This window comes from Centropristis striata, chromosome 7 (genome assembly GCF_030273125.1).
Source record: "Centropristis striata isolate RG_2023a ecotype Rhode Island chromosome 7, C.striata_1.0, whole genome shotgun sequence".
Taxonomy (NCBI): domain Eukaryota; kingdom Metazoa; phylum Chordata; class Actinopteri; order Perciformes; family Serranidae; genus Centropristis; species Centropristis striata.
In genome coordinates this window covers 26,558,207-26,579,930 of record NC_081523.1, presented here as the reverse complement: position 1 = coordinate 26,579,930, position 21,724 = coordinate 26,558,207, and the positions used below count along the sequence as shown (strand labels likewise).

The 21,724-nt window shown below is 40.7% G+C and overlaps 1 protein-coding gene across 2 annotated transcripts in view; it reads right to left on the bottom strand.

Moving 5' to 3' along the window:
- The window catches only part of si:dkeyp-14d3.1 (transmembrane protein 132C), a 152,614-nt gene that overhangs the window by 14,981 nt on the left and 115,909 nt on the right, over positions 1-21,724 (bottom strand). The window contains exon 5 of one of the 2 annotated variants that reach the window (XM_059337945.1): positions 6,158-6,301. In XM_059337945.1, the coding sequence (XP_059193928.1) occupies positions 6,158-6,301 (144 nt within the window). Of the gene's footprint in view, positions 1-251; positions 525-6,157; positions 6,302-21,724 lie in introns of those variants that run through there. The other variant, XM_059337946.1, reaches the window with a different exon arrangement.

Genomic DNA, 21,724 nt, shown 5'->3' with positions numbered 1-21,724 from the left:
AGTAGAAATACGTAGACATTTGAAACCACAACATATGCTGCTACCTTGATATACTGTAAATGCTTGCCTGAAGGACTTCATTCATTACCCCAATTCATGCGATAGAACTTAATATAAAAACATCTCTCCACAGTTCTACAATGAATCTAGTTTATCCTTTCAACACCACAGTTTTTCTCAATTGAAAAAACTTCTTTCAGAAGAAGATAAAACCATATTTGTAGAGTCTCTGTGTGATGGTTATTATTTACCTTTGTGTTGTCAGCAGTTGATTGACATCTGAGGGCCACTGTTGCTGAGAGACCACTTTTTCTTTCCTCTTTTTCAACAAGTCCACAAAGTATTGGTTATATTATACTGTTAGTGATTCAGGATATTCGTCCTTTTATGACACAGGACAATGTGGCTGTTCATTCTGTATTCCACCGGAAACTGGAAGCTAGCTAGCAAGGTTACTTACTAGACTAAAGCTAGTTAGCCTAACATGCTAATGTTAACACTATTTCTCACTAGATGTTATTTTTCATTTATGCTAACTCAACATCTTCAGCTCCTGCTCACTCAGGGCTGTTTGTCTTACTTTAAAAGAAAGGAGGGGATTAGCTATTGTTTACTGCTTTACTTTCAGCATGATCTCACAAAATTATGTGAAATCACCACGACTTCTTAACACCGAATTCCCGTGCTTGTGGCACGTAATGTGTAAAAAAATATGCAGCAAACTGCAGGCTTTTTTTAACAACCACGAACCGTAGATGTATAATGACGTGTGTGCTATTTTTAGAACCCTCCGCTGTACTGTGAGTCCACTCAGTGCTGCCACCAGCAAAGAATTTGATCTTACTAAGTTGTGATCTTTTCATTTCGTGAGGTCACGTTGTTTTCTTTCATGGGTCTAGTTGTTAAAATGGCAAATGGTCAAAACTTACAGAAAAGGGGAGTCCTCCTCAGCACTTTATATGATGTTACAATGATGTAACAACGTCAACCTCCCAGCTAGTTAACTGCACTTGTGGCTGTTGGAATTGAAGAGATATAATTAACCATTTTAAGTGGCTGCTCACAAATATATTGCAACAATCAAATAACCAGTTAAATCAAATGTCTCTTGGGATGAAGCATGAACACCCCCTGCAGAACACTAATGTAGAGGAAGCTATCACAGCAAAAGAAGAAAAGAAAAGAAAAGAAAATTTAGGCTAGTCATTTAGAATTATGGACGAGAGGATAAGAATTTGGGCCCCTCATCCACACCCACTCCAGCATCACCAACACCCACCCACCCTTAGCTCTATAACAAATCCAGGCCATGCTCTCTTTTGTATACACTTATATTGTATTATATGATCACAAAGCACAAAAGATCGAGTCAGTTATTTTAAAACACAGAGGAAAATGTCTTTCAAATAAGAATGTGACAGTTATATTCCTGCTTTTATCTCAAAACTAAACAAGGAGAGAAGAAAAATAGGAAAACGGTGCAGTCAGTTGCATCACTTTCACAATAACAGTGGGAGGTGGCGTAATGTTGACAAGTTGAAATGTGTTTCACTGATTACAATAAATTTATTTATCATGTAATATTAAATACTTGCATTGTCGGTAAGATAAATCAGTAAGTAAAATGTTGTACTTGATCCCATTTCAGGGTCAACTACAGACCCTGAATGGACCCCCGCCTGGCAAAAATGCATTTTATTTTAGTTTGACAATTTTGTACCATTTTTACAAAAAGGTTTCCCACCCAACTGCAAGCTAACAAAAGCAGCAACCTCTCCGTCTGTACTCTGGCCTGAGCACCAGACAAGATTCTCAAGAAACCCCTGTGAGAAAGCTGAAAAGCCCGCTGCAGGGCATCCTACAAGGCTACAGCCAACCATCAGAGAACTTCTGTTAAGGACTGCACAAGCCCTGCATTCATAAGTGGATGCACGCACGATCACTGGATATTTGCTCTATGTTATTACAGCCAATAAAGAGTATAGAGCACACATAGTAGTACTCCTTACTCCTGCACTAATGCAGCACGACACTGCAACGTAACAGGCGCTGACAGAGTTGCTTAATGAAGCTTTTGAACATTTCTACAAGGGCGGTGTCGATCCCCTGGCTACAGTCAGTCAAGGAGCAGATTGGACTCCGTCAGGGCTCCCAGTGTGAGTGTGTTTGAACTGATAAAGATGTCAGAGGAGTCCCTGCTCCTTATCAGCCCTTATTGTTCAGCTCTTTCTCTCTCACTGCACTCAGTTGGCTGATACTGAAGTGCTTTTGACAGCCCGCTTCGTCTCCCGACTTCTCTCACAAGTTGGGGCCCAGCAACCTGTCCGCAAGAGCATTAGCTCTCAGGCTGGAAAACACCTGACTGAGCCCCGTGTGAGGCTCATCGACTGAATCTAACAGTGATATGAATGATCAATAAAATGGATTTTGCTGACAAATACGTTTATCGTATCAGTCTAATTTTTCATCCATTCATAAAAGATTGCATGAAGTCAGTTTACTCTTATTTGTAGTTGAAAACGAATGCGTGTGGGACTTATTAACATAAACGTCTGCTACAGTATGTCCCATGACAGGCAAATGAACAGCCTGCTGGCATTTCTTTGATCTGTTCCCAAATAATCTAAGCAGAAACAATTACGGCAAACATGGCCGCTGACATCCAGCCATCCCAACACATTACACTGACATGCTTACAGCCTCAGTGCTGTACCAATGGCCGACATAGCTCCAAATCAATATTTTAAGATAGGAAGACACCCCAAATTAATCAGCAACCCCCTTTAACCCCTCACACTCCCTCCCTGCAGGATGTGTGTTGCAGCAGACTGAGGGTGTACTGTCTCTGTGAATTACACACCCTCCGTCATTCTGATTCACAAAGTATCATAAACGTCCAGGAGGATCCACTGCCACATTAATCAGACGCATTAGGCAGCTAACGGGAGAATACTTACAGAGGACATTAAGGCTGTCTCTGGATCTAGCCCAGGAAATTAACAACTCACCAGACAGATACAATCCACGGCAGATATGAGCGATGGGAGTAGGGAGCATGAAGGTGGGGTGAGCCTGTCTTTGGCTTGTACACAGAGTTGGCTTGACAGAAGCAATTAAGCCGCTCAGACTCCTCTGCATAAGATACGGCAGTTACTTCAATGCAACGGGAAGTTCTGTAAATATTCTAATAGCCCTGCGCCACGGAAGCAGTGGTTATAAGAGCCCACTCATGCCGTGACCTTGAGTAAGAGTTCATGGCTAACAAGGAGGCTGAAGATTTGCTCAGGAAATTCATTAATACATAACTGGGGAATGTGTTTGTGCTGTTGATTTCGCCATTTCAATATCCTTTTCTTTTGTGTGAACCTGGGAATAAGACTCAAGATTTGCTACTGCACCTTTTAGTGCTGGCTGATAGCTAACAGTTGTCTATTTACACATCCAGCAGATAGAAAGCAACAAAATTGTTCATTTGGAGTTGTGTGTCTGGTCTCCTGGTGAACACAAACAAGTCCAATATTCACCTTAATATTCACCTTTTTTCTCTGTTTTTGGTATCTACCAACTTCTGAAGGTTGTCTCTCTCTGAATAACCTTGGGTTTTGAATTTATCTTCCAGCCTAAAAAAGCCTGAAGTGGCCCAATATCATTTTTGAACCATAATGGTGAAATTGGGATCTAAATATTTGAATTAATATTTTCTGCTCAGTGGTTAGATTGAGCAGGATTTAAACTGTGATTTGTCAGTCTATCATTTGTTCAGCTGATATTCCGTCAATTCCAAAAGTGCTAACCCAAGGTTGACCTTTTATTTCTATTGTTAACTATTAAAAATGGCATCTTTGTCTCTTTTGGCCCTTTAGTTGTCCTTCTGTTTGAACTATTGTGCAGCGTTTTGTTTTTCGGGTCAGGTTCAGCTGACTGTACTGAATCAAGCTTTTGTGGCAGGTGATTCAAAACCTTTGAATGGCAGTGTCTATGTTTTGTCCAATCTGACTCTAAGACACAATGGCGTCAAATCATTGGTCTGTTTGCATGGTTAGAGGCTGAAAATTGCTGCTTCGATCCCTTCTGTCCCTTTTCCCATGAAAGCATCTGATTCATCTGCATACTTCTGGAATATGAAGATGAACCCCTTTTTATATGGAAATACCTGGTTATTTAGCAGCTAAAATGTTCTGTTTAACTACTTACAAAATCTTTCTGTTGCCCTTTGGTACTGGGCAGGTGTGGGACAATGAGTTATTAGAGCTGCTGTCGAATACAACGTGGTTAAAATGGTGGGAATGAACCAAAACAATAGAATTGGGCATTCATTGTACTGAGGTTCATCGCTACTTCTAATATATACAAGTAGTCATGAGATCCATTATTTATATAAAGATATTGATGATAGCTGACGTAACGCATGTTGCGTTGGTCCTGTTGTTCTACTGTTTTACACCTACAGCTAACACAGTCCATACATTGGCTGCATGTATTGCCCCCAAACAGGACTGTCCAAGCTACAGATCCAGAAAGAGGAACATGTGCGTGCATATACTGGAGACAGAGCCTTATGTAAGTCTATACATGTCAGACAGATTTTGTTTAAAAAAGACAAATCTCCAAAGACTTTAAAGCAAAAGCATGCAACCTGAGGTATTTATTTCAAATTCACTGTAATTATAAGGCCACAAGTGAGTAGAAGCATCATTTAATGTGCACAGTGATTCATTATTCAGGTTTAATGTCACTCTCTGTTTACTTCTCGCAAATTCCCCGAGTCAAAATTGGATGAATTAGTCATGTTTACATACATGATCGCAGGCTATGATTAGAGAACTTCTCTTAGTGAGCCACAGTGAGCTGCAGGATGAATGCTCTGACCTCGACATCTCAGCGGCAAAGCTGTGGCTTTTTATAACTTCTTTGACGGCAATTTAATTTCCCTCTGGGTCTCACTTAACCATCCCAAACTCACGCATCGGACATGATGAAGTGGATCGATGTGGGAAGATATCCTTCTCTATTTTAGGTTTGATTTTGTTTCATTATTGTGCTTTAGTGTAGATTACATGAGTTTTATTTGCTGCATCCTACTATCCTTTCTGATCTTGACAGGTTCAAACACGATTGGAAGGCGCCCTCGGCACAGCAGGGTGCTGTTTCTGGATACCAAGCCACATCTCAGCCACTTAGAATTGAAACAGACCACAGACAGATGTGGATTTATCTCTGGTCTTTCAATAGATTATTAAGAAGTCATTGGGATTCTGTTGGAGAGCAACTTCTCTTTTTTGGAGAGCAAAGCCATTGATACCAGGGCTCAACTTTATACCGCTGTAAGGGACTTTTTACTGTGTTGTGCCTGGTGCCCCAGGTTTGAAAGGGGCTCTAAAAATAAAGGGAAACTTGAGCAACCTGTCAGCAGTCACTGCATATCAAACGCACACTTTCATGTTGTTTGCCTGTGTTTGTTTATCCTTTCTGGAGGATTTATATAGATGTGCTAAACATAGAAAATCTTCTCATCTGTCACATTTTTAATACTCACAGTATTGCTCTCACATACACTCTAATGCATTGTCTGCAATACAATGCACACATTTGTTTGCTTTTCAGTTTGATTTTATATAAACTAGTCACTACAGCTTACATTACTCTGATAAACAAGATGTACTTGCAAACTGCAAACAGTCTTTTGGGTTTAATTGACTACACAAATGCAAAAAACAACAACAACAACAACTTATTTAATGTGTGCTTTCAGAAGCATTCTCAGAAAAACATTATTTATTAGAGCCTAATGTTTTGGCGAAAGATGCCAACAGATCATCAGACATCAGAGCTGTCAAATTTTAACAAAATTTCCATGAAAATCTGCAAAGAAAATATGGATTTCCCATTAGTTTGCAGAAGAACAACACATTTTAATGTTGGCTTAATGCAGGATTTCAAATATGCAGCTTGAGGGGCAGAACCATCAGGCTAAAGGATCCAGTCCGGCCCACTGGATAATGTTGCAAAGTGTGGAAATTGTTGATAAAGTATGTTATTAACTCAATTTAAAAAAAATAAAAAGCACCACAAGCTAATGTACAGGCTACGTGACACATCACTGTCCAGCCCAGGCTCCTGTACATGCAGTAGCCTATCAGCAATTGATCTTACTGACCTTGACCACATCTTCATCTGTAGAGCGACACTTGACGGCTTCTGAGACATCTGTTACAGAAGCATCTATTCCAATGGTCACCACCTTTACGGGGACAGCCACTGTCTTCCCAGTCAGCACGGCCGTGTTCAAGATTTCAGAGTCCTAGAGGCAGAAGGAGAGAGACAGAGGTCAACACAGCAGTCCTGGCAGGTCTAAAGTGCCTGAATAGCAGCAAAGCACCTAAACATAGACAAGCTTAATTTAATGGGGGTCTATGGGGATGGACTCACTTTTGGAGACAGCCTCGAGTGGCCATTCAAGGAACTGCATTTTTTGACTGCATGCTAGGTTCCTTTCTCAGTCTGGACATTGGTGCTCTGTTGAGATGTTGCCAATGAAGTCTTGATTGTTTTCTCTTACAACTAGTCGGTGGCCCCTCCTGTGCTATGGAAGCTGCATTTATTATGTTTCTCCACTTTACTCAGGTTTTTTATTTGTCACCTGTCTGTAGCTCAGAAAGAATGGAAGTGCCAATTTTATTGAAAATGGCCTAAAGAGGCTTAACACAATCAGTGCTAAATTAGTGATTATTGGTAAAGCTGCTGTGAAATCAGTCCTCTGCTGGGTGGACAGCTAATGACTGATTGCAGCTGGCGAGCACACTGTCCAGAGGAACAGCAGCTAAAATTGCACATTTTTGTTATTTAAATTCTACTATGCCAAGTTCTCTGTACTCCTTTGATCTCCTGGAAATAATTCCTTCACTTTTTAAAGGTGCAACGTGCAGCATTTCGTGTCGACTTATTTTTGAATAGCTGCTTTTGAGTTAGGAAGCTGACTTGATTAAAATGAAATTAACCTTACGATTCGGGGGTTATTCTAATTATTGTGAATATAATTATCAGGATGAATACAAAACATTCCCCTCACTGCCACGCTCTTCAACCAGCTAAGTAATGAAAGTAATTAGCATAACATTGTGGTTGGCTAGTCATAGTGGCTACACTATGGCAAATAACATTGTGATTTTACTCGTTTATTGACAGGAGATAAATGAAATGCTTAAAGAATCGTAATTCAATTTTTTCATGCTCTATTACATGAGCACTTTTCTATGAATCATTTCCTTCTCTGATCTGCTCAGACACACCATCAGTAATGTAACATAAAGTCACTGAGTGCTTCTGTTGCCAGGGTTAATCCAACTTCTATTCAAATAGACCTGGTTCCACAGGAATTTGACGGCGCTCTTTGCCATCTCTCTGGCAGTTGTGATTACCCTCCTCATGTACGTGTGTAATTGCCTCGTAAAAGTAGTGCCAGGAGACTTCTCAAACTCTGCTTTGTTTGGAATACACAGTGAAAGTAATTTCTACTTTCAATCGTATGCTTGGGCTCTTTTCTCAATGTGAAAACTCTCTCAGACCACAGCCAGAAAGGATGGGCTGGAAGTAGGTTGACAGCATAGCTTCAGTGTCATAAATATATGGTAAACAATTATCATATATTTATGACCCAGAATCTATCATGTCCTCTTTAGCCCTCAAAATGATAACAGTACATTTCATTTGTGAGGGGCTTTTCTGACAGGGATGCAGTAAACAACAAAAACACAAGCTGTACCAGGAAACATATGGAAACTAAATCAGTAGAGTGTAGATCTCTGCCAGGCGTGTCTCCCAAAGAAGAGTTTAATCTCACTCAGCAGCTATCACTACCCAGCATTTTTTTTACACAAATGTATGGTCTCTGGTGTAGAAAATGGACAAGATCTCCAACCTAAACAACAGAATACCACCCATAACCACTCACATGAGCGTTTTTCAAAATGACCCATATGAGCGTTTTGCGGCTCACATTAGAGAGCAGAGTGGAGCATTCTCAAAATAGCACAAACGTCATTACACAAACATATACAGTTTGTGGTTGTAAAAAAGCCTGCAGTTTGGCAAAACCACTGACCTGGGTTTAGGGCAAGAAACGTCCGTTCAAGGCATTTTTAAAGACAAATAATAAAAGTATGAAAATGTCGGAAGTGAAGTAGTTACGAGGGTGACGTGGCTAGAAGTGACATACGTAGAAAGGTTAATGCACAAAACGTGAAGCATGGAAGATCGTTTACTTTTGTTTTCACATTGGACACAAACTCCGTTCTCCTGGGTGAAAGTCTGATGTTTGTTAGACCCATCGACCACCCTGAGCGCAAATTGCGCCATTTAAACTTTGCATTGCTGTCATTCTTTATTACTACGGCCTCTAGAGGGCGGCGGAGGACAGTCTGACTGTACTAATGACCTTTGGGGTTGTTTTTGAGGGGAGACCAGTTTCAAAATGTAAGAGCTGCAGCTGCTTATCACCATTCATAATGGTAAATGGATGGTAAATGCATTTTATCCAAAACACTTTACACTACGCTCATTCACACACATTTATACTGGTGGCAGAGGTGCCTAAAAGGTGCTCCTGCCACAATTGGGAATTAAATCACACACAGATAATCGCAGCATTGGGAGAATTTGGGGTTCGGTATCTTGGCCAAGGATACTTCGACATGTAGGCTGCCATGGTCAGGGATCGAACCACTGACCTTCTGATCAGTTGGTGACCACTCTGCCAACTGAGCTACAGCTGCCCCAATGGTATTACGACCTGTAAGATAAACATCACTGAAGCAAAGTGACAACAGCAACGTTCCTGGTAGCACCACTGAGCTTATTGGAGGGGTTAAAACTGAAATCACAATTGAAAATAGAGTTAGCTGAACTGCCCAGCCCCACCAGCTTGTTGTTAGCCTAGCCAGAAACGAGGAATGCCTTTTACTATGTAACTGAAGGACGGATGACCGAGGAGCCAGCAGTAAATGATGATGTAAAACAGTCAATAAAATATTTTTTTCAAAAACAGAGAATCACCCCAACCACGGGTAGTCATTGAGCATAGAGTCATAAATGTGCACGAAAAGTGTTATCCTGGTTTGTCCAGTGGAGTGAGAGGTAAGCTGCAGACAGACAGAATGAAAGACAGATGCATGGATACACCCACAACACATGATCCTTTAGGCTTACGTCTGGTGGAGATAATAAAATTCAAGAACATAACAACAGGAAGTACCAATAAAATCCAAATAAACAAAGAATAATACCACCCTACAAAGTCAAGTTGAGATAAAAGGGTTTACAGTTTTCAGCCTCGCCAGAAAACTTGGATAATCTCCACAGAATCCGAAGGGACAATGCAGCTTCCACAACATACTGTGCTCTTTCAGCTTTTTGCTCCATAAAATACCCTTATTTTAATCATTCCCACTCCATGGTTCACTTGGATTAAGTATCTCTCTTTTGCAAGGCATCAATAAATCAAGTCTTGACTCAGTTTGACTTAATCTGTAGTTACTGTATTTTTGCACAATAATATCTTATTTTATATTGTATAAAACTGATGAAATGGCTGTACATCCCATGACTCAGTCCTGTGTAAATGACTGGCCAGTCAGCCTCAAGTAGCTTTCATGTAAAAATCACCATTGCTGGAATTTGCCACCAGGCTGCATTAGAGGTAATCTCAGTAAGTGACCTCAGCCATCTTGACAGTTGGTTCTTTATGTTCTCTGAACATAAATCTTAACCTTTCATTACACTTTCACACACACCACAATTGTCACAGGGGATAATTGGGGCCAATTAAGATAAGTTTGAGGTAAGTTTTTCTCTCTAATGTCACACATGCACAATGGATGGAAGAAATTGCTCTTCAATTACACAGATAGCCATGGAACCCTGGTTACCTCGGTAAATAGCCACTATTAAAGTCAAAGTGCACTGCTCAATGCCATATGACGAACATGGCTTTCTTGCTGAAATTATTTTCTTAAGCTAATTGCACAGTATGACAAAGGCCTCGCACTGTAAGCTGTTTTCATTCTGGTCTTACACAAAAGCCCAGCTCTGAATTCTTTAATTTTAATGGACCATGACCATGAGACACCTTTTTCTGGCTGGAAGCTTTGCCAGCACTGAGGGCATTTCAGTGCTATTCTATTGAGGTAGAGACTATTACTTTTCTTTAAACAGAGAAATCCAACTCGAGAGTGATGCCTGTTGAATAAAATGTCACATTTGTTTAGAGTAATATTGTTAAAGCTGACAAGCGCAGACAAGAACCAATCTACAGTGCTCGACTTCCTGTCACCGCACTCATGTGAATCCTATTGTCACCAGGGAAGTACACATGATTTGTACACTGCCCTGTTAACTCAGTTTCTAAAGACTTCCCCCCTGTTTTTGTGTGCTTGTGAATCCGAGTCTTTCAAAAAAAGAGAAAAGGAGGATTAAGTTTGGTTGAAAGGAGCCTGGTCGTTTGTAAGCATCAATTACTGAGACCAGTCAGCTTTGGAGTGAAATGATTATTAGTTGAGCCAAGAGATACCAATGAATCACAAAAAAAACACTTAATCTTCAAATGGCTTTTCATTACAATTTTATAGACTGTGACAGTGTTATATAGCAATATAAACCCCCCCCCCCCCCCCCCCCCCCCCCCCTCTCTGTGCCGCCGACTTTGATTCAATTCCCCTTAAAATCGAGGGTTGCTGTAAATTAATTCTGCGTCTGCTGGGATTCCTCCATTTCCAGAGGGTCATCTATAATACATGATGGGGTAAATGGTTGGGACCTGGTGAAAGCGGAGGCTAATGTTAGATTACAGCAGCTGGAGATGACCCAGCAGGTTGAGAGCAGCGGAGAGCAGGGCCTGGCAGTAATAAGCCACAGCGGGATCCCACAGTGATGCATCAATGGTCCACACACTCAGACACAGACAGCGCAATTAAACACAAAATGGAGACCAGTGGTGCACATCAGCAGTGTCACTCAGTCATTTTACAGGAGTCCGAGAGAAGACGATGAAATTTGGGCCTGTGAAACTGCAAAAATGACCTGATGAGAGTTTTTATTAGAGTCATATTAACGACTTTCTCACTTGAGATGGTAGAAACCGGGTTTAAGGGGGATTTCACTAAAATTGATTTGAATGTTAGTTCCACATGTAGCAAAGTTTGTTGCTTGCAGAATAAATATGTAACCACATACCTGTTCACATCTGCATTTGCATGAATTTATTGAGTTTATATCAACACTAACACCTGGTATACAGTGTTTAGATGATATTAACATGAAGTTTGAATTAGACAGCCTTCATAGGAGTTAATTATACTGTAGTAAGTTTTCTGTCAGTCAGCCTTTGTATCAATAATCTAACAGATATCTTGTCAAATCTAACAAAATGACATACCATATAGCACTGCTATATAACATACTGTATGGCAGTGATTTATAAAGAAATAATATATGACAAAGTGTGACATTACCATAAAATAACGCACTATGCACAGTGCTTAATTCTTATGAAGCACAATGTTCTGAATGGATTATCTCATTTATACAGCACCATGGCCACTGACTATCGAAGTATAAAGTGAGGTATATTAACACTTTAGGGGGGCCTGCCTTCGAAACATATTTTATACCATGTTTTCAGGGTCCCTATAGAGCCACGAGACAGATCCTCAAGATTGTGTAATAATTCAGATGCCATTAAAGCCCCTGTCATTTCAGTTTATTTTAGGTTTTTATTGATGTATACAGTATTACTGAATGAATAGCAATTAATCTAATTACAATATACATCACATATTGAACCTGTGGTACCCCCACATGTCTTGCAGTTGCTTGCAATCAGCCAAGAAGAAGAAGAAGCGATTGCCTATCAACTGTGAGCTTTGGTTTAGAATAATGATGAGTTAAAAACTTGACAGTTTAACTGAGACTATCAGAATTAATTAATCTCTATGGCTATTACATATAGCACGTAAAAGAAGACGTGTATAGGAGGCAGGTGTAAAAATGAACATTGATCTGAACAGACTTATGGGAATCAAGTATCTCATCTTTTTTTCTTGACATGTATGCTCCTTAATGCTACTCTCTCCTCTCTAGTAAGTATGTATAAGAAAAAAATTAAATATAGATATAATATTATTCTTTTAGTACTCAACATAGAAATGCTTGAACAAAGACTGAACAAGACATGACTATAATGCAGTTATATGAATACACGAATAAAGTTTACCTGCAGCATGTTTTGTAGTTCATTTGATTCTCTTAGGTTGACGCTGGTGTTTGTGATTTTCCTAGCAGCCAATCTGCCCCCTCAAGTCTTACAGATTTTGTTCAATAATCTGTGGGAGAACTGCCTGTCTGCTTTATCAAGGATCTCTCTGTTAGCATTCAGCACGCTGCTGTGGCTGGTAATGTGCTCTGGGCCGTAATTTCTGCCTGTGTCTCGGTTGGATCTGAAAATAAGTGAGATTTATGGTGTCAGCCTGAGTGACACGGGCCGCATGAGAAGTAGTGAAGCTGCCGCCCGTCCTGCTGTTGCGATTAGCCTCTGCTTCTACCCTGCACTAACACATCCACATTCTGACCCCACCGTCCTGGCTACGGCAACAAATGAACAGGTCAAGCACAGTGTTGAGTCGGGGACTTTAGGGCCTGCATTATTCATGCTGTGGCAGAGAGAAGAGAAGGGGGTAAACAGTGTATATGCTCAGTGTGTGCACCTAATCCAGTCAGATCCGTATTGTTGTGGCTGTCGTAAAGCCAATGAACACAAGTCAGGGTAGTTAGAAAAATAAAATATGCTAAAACACCAAATCTGGCGCTCTTACTACTATGATTAATGACCTGTCATCATCTTTATGATGTTTAATGTCATTTCTAGAGCAAAAGCATTAAAAGGGGCCATGAAGTATGCCAATAGTCAACTAACCTTCTCTAAATGAAATATTCATAGTTCTGATAAACATTTTCATCCCTTGGCAATAAAGTATGCGTGCGTGTAAGGAAAGTGAAATGCGAATAGAGGGATAGTGAATTATATGCTGTAGACATTAAACGCCACTCAGACAGTGTCCTGAAGCTATTAAGCAGACTAAAAGAGACATGTCCTTTCATCAGCTCTTCTCTCCACATTGTGCAATGCTCAATGTGGCACTTCCTCCCTTCTATTCCAGTGGGCGTTTAATTGGCTAGAAGCGAGAAACATGGAGGAGAGTGGGAATAAAGGCCTTGGTAGCACCATGCAGAGCGATACATCACTGCATGACAGCGCATTGAAGTGGTGGGATGGTTGTGAAGCCAACACGCTGCCTTTTAATGAGGGTCTCTCTCTTGTTTCCTTCTTTTCTCTTCCCACTCTTTGCTCTTCCGACAATGAGCCAGTTCCTTTCCGGTCTTCCCGTTCCCCCCCATTCTCGCTTCTTCCCGGCTGACTGGATGAAGGTGGCAGCGGTACGTGGCGCACAAAGAGCCTATCTCCAGCGAGTGGTGATGCCCCGTCTGAGGTACATGCCGGTCAGAGATCTGATCCCCTCATTACTGTTGGCTGTGTCTGGTAGGCAGAAGACTAACTCGATGGCTGCTTTGAAAGTGGATCCGCTCCAGAAAGTGTCAGTTTGAAAGGAGAGGTAATGAGAGATCATGTTGAGGATCACATGGTTCACAAGGTACCTCATCCAATAATTAAGAGACATTATGGAAAGGGCACTTCATTCTCTGTCACAGCACATAGTGGAAGTCAACCACAAAAAAGTGAATATGTGATGAGTTGTTAGTTATAGATGGGTGTAGATAGGGATGAGAATCAAGAACTGGTTCCAACTGAGAGCCGCTTCAAAATTTTCCAATCCTGATTAGAATTGTATGCAACAGAGCTTACCAATTTCTTTTATTCATGCCGCCATATTTTTCTGACAGTTGTGTACTGCAGTAAATTACTTCAAACTCACAAACAAGAGGGAGTCATAGCAGAGCAGAGGGGAAGGCACAATCAAAAGGGTGGCCTCCTTTCATGAACAAACATGACAACAGTGCTGCTTGTAATGTCTGTAACATAATTATTTCAAGTAAGGGTGGAAAAACCAGCCAGTATGCTCAAAAATCTTTGAAAGGAGCATGTTTTGTTTTTTTAATTCCAGGACTGCTGTATATTTTCAACACTGTGCCACTGCTTGCATGCCCATTACCAAGTGTATCCTTTTATAATAACATTAGTGCCACGCAGACAGGCTTAACAGATTTGTTATTTAAATCCCTATGACAGATAACTACTGTGGTGGAATGTAACTAAGTACATTTGTAAAAGTACTTGAGTAACATTTTATGCAACTTTATGCTTCTACTCCATTACATTTAAGAGGCAAATATTGTACTTTTTACTCCATTACATTTGGTTACCAGTTACCTTTCAGGACAAGATTTAACATGGAAAAACATGATCAATTTTAAAAGATAACGCATTCTCATGAATCCTATGATCAATAATAATGCTCCAATAATGTTTATAGAATATAGATGGTCGCCCATGAATTTGGAATAACATATTTTTTTTTTTACCTCTTTCCATGAGATAATTTTGACAATGTGATTTATTATTCTATTATTATTATTATTATTATTATTATATTATATTATTATCTTCTCAAAACGTTTTTCATCAATCTTTTCCAAACATATCACAATGAATATAAAACCACAATTAACAGAGGATTGTGTCTGAAAACAAAATTATTCCAACTTTATAGGGCGATCCTGTAAATAACAATTTGAGTTGGAACAGTCTGCATAATGAGTACTTTCACTTTTGATACTTTAAGTATATTTTGATGCTGATACTTTTGTACTTTACTTCTGTACAGTTTTGAATACAGGAAATTTACTTGTAGTGAAGTATTTTCACAGTGTAGTATTAGTATTTTTACTGAAATAAAAGATAAAAATAATCCTTCCACCACTGGATTATATGCTCACCCTAGGACTGTTTCATAGTTCCCAAGTAAGGAGCATAGCACAAGTTCTGAAACTGACCTTTAATTAGCTGATTACTTTTTTTATGCCTTGCAGTCGTGACTTTTTCATCAGCTGACGAGTAATATTCTAAAGCCAATATTAAAGCCAGTGTACAATGCTGCCACAATAACATGACATTTCTCACAATGACTTGTGTGTTATGCTCACGCCAGAATGTTCACTGTGGCAGCTCCTTTCACCATCCCAATCTCCTCTAAATGTGTTTTTCTTTGTGTATTTACACATATATTTTATAGGAATAGTTCCACATTTTGGGTGATACGCTTCTTTGCTGTCTTGTTACGGGTTTGTTGAGAGGGTTATTTCTTGGACGAAAGCGGTGTCCTCCTAATGTGATAGTGATAACAAGACTGCACAAAGACTCCCAAAATGTCGAACTCTTCCATTAAGGGGGGATTCATTCCTCCGCAGAATTCTTGTTGCTGCTAGGATTCTTTGAGGTCCCTCAAAGAGCAGAGCCTTTTTCCACAATAATCTAAATGTACAACTGTTAAATATTCAATTCTTTGACTTTGACTATAAGTGTCTCTGAATGTAATAAAAGAACAAAGCATTGTACTTCTGAATGTCTGACCTGAATTTGACTTTTGATGACCAAGCTAGTGTGACTGTGATAGCAGCGTGGTGAGAAAGAGAACATCAGAAGACAAAACGGTTGGCACTGATCCTTCCCGTCACTTCTCACAGTGCCTGAAGGAAGAAAATACTGCACAAACTTGAACAGAAAGCCCTGAGCTTATAGTGGACTCAGTGGTGGAATGATTTATGTTGTATTTTTGCCCTCACAAACTTCAAAAGAAGGGCAACCAATGACGTCTCAAGATCCCCGTCTCTTTATCTGAGCTGCTTGGTTAGTTATGCAAGAGGATTCACATGACAGTTCATGGACTATATTGATGTTTTAGTCACACTGAAATGATCTCGACTGTAAATTATTTATGAGTGCACATGATTTACGGGTAAACTTTGACTGTGGGGAACTGTCACAATGACAAGCTGCTGACAGGACAAATCCCCTCACAAATATTAATGACATTATGAACTGTCGCTGATTTCATAGTCTTCTTTAGTAGACTTTATCTGTGTGACAGGAAATAGCAGATATGTGACTCAAGTCATTTGGTACAAATCTAAAGGGAGTCCCACATCATTTCTACTTTGGCAATGTCAAAGCAAGCTAAAAACAGTTAATACGCCTATTTGGAAATAACCCTATTAACACTAATAATGCACCTTTGCCAGTTAAATCTGTGCTCTACTTTAGGGAATGCTGTGGTTATGTAGCAACTAAATTGGCTATTTGGAAAATAAAACGTTCGCTAAGTTCGCTTATTTCTCTGGTTTTTCTGATTGCAAGTAGCTGCAACTTAGTAATTTAGGGTCCCAAGGAAATAATTAGCTTTACATTTCACATTTTTTTGTGATATGTTAGTGATGGCTGTGGTGGAATTTAACACATTTATTCTGATGAAAAACTGTTAACTATTACAATGTAATAGCAAAACTATAAAATCCGCAATTAATTTATATTACTGCATCATATTTCAATTATATTTTGAAAGTTAAATTTAAATATGTCACATTACTGACATTTCTTTGTCAGCTACATGTATTACTTAAGAAGTCGAAACAGGCAAAGAAGTTCACACTATTGGTAGACAGTTGAGTTGCATATATTTTACTGCTTTTTGGTTCCAGTTGTAAGTTATTTTTGGATACAACATTATAACATTATATCTAAATGTCCTTTTTTTCTGTTGCATAATGGTAAAGTCTGTCCCTGGCGTTTTTCCTGTGAACCAGAGTGTATTTCACTGGTGTTTCTGACTGTGACTTGGATGTGAGGTGCAACTATGTCATGGCATGGTATTACCCAGAACCCAGGGAAGTGCTGTGTTGAGTGAGAAGTAGTTTGGAAAAGGCATTCTTGAGAAATCTGCAAGCAGCAACAGCCCATTCCAAACAGGCTCTGCACTATTCGGTTTATGAATGCAGTTAAAGCAAGCAGTGCTGCATCCTTTCACCTCCAGGGTATCTCTTATAAACACGCCTGTCCATAATATGAGTGCATTAACAGAGGGCTTATTAGTGTCTGTACTTTCAAGATAAAGTTAGGAATTATTGAGCGCCCGTTCTGAATGGACGGAGCCACCCTCTGGAGTCCACTGGCCATGAATTGCACTTCATGCTGTGAAAAGCAGCTTGTGAATAAAACATGGCCGGATGTGGAAGTACAATATTTTACGTTTATAGGACGAATCCCCTGCAATTCTCATGAATACCATACCTGTAATACATCTAGATCAATGGGTCAGGGGGGAGGAGCGGGTGTCCCTGGGGAATTTCAACAGACTCAGCTCCGGAAGAATCAAGGTCAGGCACCAGGGACACAAGCAGCTCTCTGCTCACCTGCAGATGAGTGAGAGAGCTGCAGGGGCTCAGGGGAGGGAGCTGGCGGGTGCTATGACTGATGCTAGCTCTGGTGCTGTGATGTCTCACTGGTGCCCCTGCTGTTTGCCCATTGAGCTGGGGCCCAGAGGCTAGAAATCGGGGAAACAACCCTGCCTGCGCCAGTCTGCTCAATTTCAGCCCAATATCTATCACACTCAGCCGATCGATGAAGAGTTCTTCACCAACAGCCAGCCATGCCTGTGGGGGATGACCTCCTGATCTCTGGTCTGATTTCTTCACCCGGCTCTGATCGAGATCCATACTGGCAGCTTAGCCTGGCTTAGCTTGGCTTAGCTGCCCTCTGGACACAGACCTCTCTCAGCAGGCACAAAGGTCAGCTCCACTGTAGAGTCCATTACTGCTAAAAGAAAATACACACATTCCTCTGAAACCTCAGTGGGCCAGGATAAAAGTCAGAATGAATAGAACTTGGCCAGAGTTTGGAGTGGGATGTTAACAATTATGGGGAGATGTGAGATATGGACGTGTGCAGACCCTGTCACTCTGAGATTGATCTGTCAGTCTGGATCCTGCCCTTCACTTCATCCCCACACTCTTTTTTTTCTTGCCTTGCTGTACAAACTATTTTCACCATAACTGACAGGGTTAGGAGAACAAAGCGAGCTACAGTGGCGGGAAAGAAGGTTCACAGCATTCAATTAGAGAAACAAGAATATAAGTGGTTCCAAAGGGTGCAGGTCCTCAGCATTTTCTACAAACTTTTACACAAATACATGAATTACATAATGCAGTGTGGGTCATCTTCTGAGAATGGCAACACCACGGTAAACAAGTGATTCAATCTTGCTGCTGGAGGACCTTTTTTAAAACATCGTGGGGAAGGTTAGCTCACTTAATGGTGACGGATAATTTTCTGATGTCACTGTGGTAATGAGCAAGCTCTGCAGAAATAGGTTCTGCAGCAGCAAAATGTATTCATCTAAAGCTCTAATCACATACCGCACAAGGGAGATTGTGTGAGTGTGTGTTTTAAAAGGTAGCAAACCCCTGCCACCCACTTTAGGCCTTTCAATTACAAAAGCAGTTCAGGGTATATCTTCCTGAGTGACACTGGAAGAATTCGCTATTAAACCTCAGTGTATCTGTTCTTTTTCAAAGTGTCTCCCAGTGTGCAGCAGGTTTAGTTCACCTACTCACTTCCTCACTTGTTACCCGACATGCAGTCACAGTGAAAACGAGTGTCAGTCCTTCCGAATACCTTTTACATCCTAAGCTGGCAACGGAGTTAAAGTAGAAACAGACAACTTTTCAACCCCACCCCCAACGTTTCCAATCGGTATTATTGTTGGCGCCACTATCCCAAAGACAACTGGATGTCATCCATTTTCCTCAGAGCCTACAGCCTAGTTACTGCCAACAAAACAGGACACACTGCATTTGTTTCCAAATTTATGTTAGGAAACACGGACAGTTGCGTCTTTTGGTCTGCTGGGTGGATATGGTTTTTAGGCCCGGGGTGGTGGGTGGGGTGCTAGCAGAGAGAGCGTTGCCATTTAGAGCCGAGTGAGCGAGCAATGGAAGCGATTCAGCAGACTCTATGGACATGGTGAAGGTGAAGAGGACATTGACCTAGGAAAATAATAAGAGAAAAGGAGAGAGTGACTGAGCAAGAGGCCCGCCAGACAAGAGTAAATCTCCAACTTGCTTTTAGAGAGCTTTGCAAAATAAAAGGCTGCAAGACCAATGCCATGCTGGTATTCTTGCTATTGGTCTATTAAGTAATATTAGCCTAAATCTCAGTGCTATGCTTACATTGTTTGATATGTTGTTGAGTTGTTTCAATAATGGACCTAGTCGCTGTGAGGTTTGAGGGCTTCAGTTGTGAAGCTTTGAGTTTGGCATTTTGGCCGCACCATATTGTGAATTGTGTAAAAGTTAATCGAAAATGGTGAAGACCCGCACCCTTTGGAACCACTTATATTCTAGTTTCTCTAATTGAATGCTGTAAACCTTCATTCCGCCACTGTAGCTTGCTTTGTTCTCCTGTGTACGGCCAAAATGCCAAAAATGCCGTACTGACTGTCACCATGTATTTTGCTCATGTGCACATGAACAAAATATTACAAGGAACTCTGATTAACTGAAAACACACTGTGAAAAGGGTCAAAGTTCTTGGAAGAAAACACACAGGTCAGTCATAAGTTAGCCCCATCTTAAGTCCTACCCCTTCTTTATCGTCTCTACTCTGTATAAGACCAAAATTTACAAAACAAACATCATGCTGTATTGAAGAAGACTTGAAACTAGCAATTAACACCATAAACTCATTATGAGATTATGTTTGCTGAGGTAATAAATCAAGCGAGAAATAGAATCATTTTCCTGTTGACTTTCATGCAAACTGACTTCTTTTTGCAACCAGCAGAGTCGCCCCCTGCTGGCCATTAGACAGAATGCAGGTTTAAGGCACTTCCTCATTGGCTTGAGTTTTCAGACCCAGAAGTTCTCTTTGGTAAGCTGTTATTGTGAAAAAATGGTATGTCATTAGTTGAACTGTAATGCGCTGCTGTTGACAATGTGCCATCTTGGTTCAGACTGCAGAGCCTCCATGTTTTTATCTCATCACCTTCATAAGTATAGGCAAACCTATAAGCACTTGCTTGTACCATAAATCAGGCATTCATTGTTTTTTGGGGGAGATCGGACCCAGTGGCAAAGAGAAATACATAGTAAAAGCAAAGCTTATAGGAAAATAATCCAAACGCTGATGGTGTCATTATTCTATAGCCATTACATTGTGCAGTTAACATTTAATTCATATTGATAAGTTAAAGCAAAAAAAAAAGTGTCTATTACCACTTTAAGCAACATGTAAAATGTTGAGCCATCCAGAGTCAAGGACTTTGTTCATGTTCTGTATTAAGTGACCATTTGTCACAATCTGTTGCCCTAATTAGCATTACATGTAGAACGCCACATGTGCATACTGCGGCTGCCTCAATTAGCACTACCACTTCATCATCAGCCTCTAAGCTGTAGTAGATGCTAATGGATTGCTCGCTTGGGATCCATCCATCAGCCCCTCATTGTAAACTGTATGACTCATGCTATGTGGGGGGGAAAAAAAGCTTTATCGTGTTTCACTAAAATAGCAGGGGCACGCAACAGAGACTCAGCACTAGTGGAACTAAGTTGCTGAGGTTATTAGTTGACTAAAATCAGGTACTTTCAAGCAAGGATTACAGTGTATGCTGTTTTGATAAACAGCTTGCATGATATTACCTGCGTCCATGTGGCATTTCTGCAGGATTAGCTGGCACATAAGTGCTTCTGTCTGTATGTCTAACTATGTGTTTGATAAATGGCTCTCCAGATCTCACTTGCCTGGCAGAGAAGATGTGCATTGCAACAGAGGGAATGGAATCGAAAGGAGTAAAATGAAACATTCATTGGAGGATGTTGATAGATGACTTTATCATGTGAGAGCAGAAGTGGCCAGAGAAGGCCGGGGTGATGATGTATTGTTTAACGATACATTGGAGCGGTACGTGAATACAAACGGCTGCTTTCATTTCTCCTCATCTCTATGCTCGTGTGAGTGAGCACAGTTTGGTGTCTCGGGCTGGAACAGGAAGACTGATGAGTCCAGATATGATGTATGCCCTGTCCTCCTGCTCCCTCTCCATCACCAGGCGTCCACAGCATGGGTAATGATGATGAGGGCAGCCTGGACAGGAGTGTATTACTTCACGATGGTAAAAGATAATGGACCAGCCTCCTACTGTGCGGGGGAATCTGCTCAGGCATCCAATTACTGCCGTTAAGATCCATCTCAAGATGACCCAAAAAAACACACAGCTCTTTCACACTTTAAGTAAAATAGAGGATGCCAATACAAGGAGGCGGAGGGTGACAAGGGAGGCAATTAATCTACATTGTTAATATATTAATGTATGTTTGTCTGGAGCAAGCAGAAGGAGAGAGAAGAGGTGGGGGGAAAAGATCTAAAAAAGCAGGTGAAGAGTAGATAAGCCAGGAAAGGCGAGCGGTTACGAGTTCTGAGGCGTATCCTCGTTTTAAACAGACTAAAACTTTTGAGTACTCTTTTCATTTTCTGCTTTTGAAATAATTGCTGCATTTGCAGAACTCCTGCTTCACGGTTTGAAATTGGTGACAAAGTGGTGAGTGGTGCTCTGAGCCCTCCCAATGCAGGTGGGTCTGTGGAAAGACACAGGAGGAGTCCTCTTCA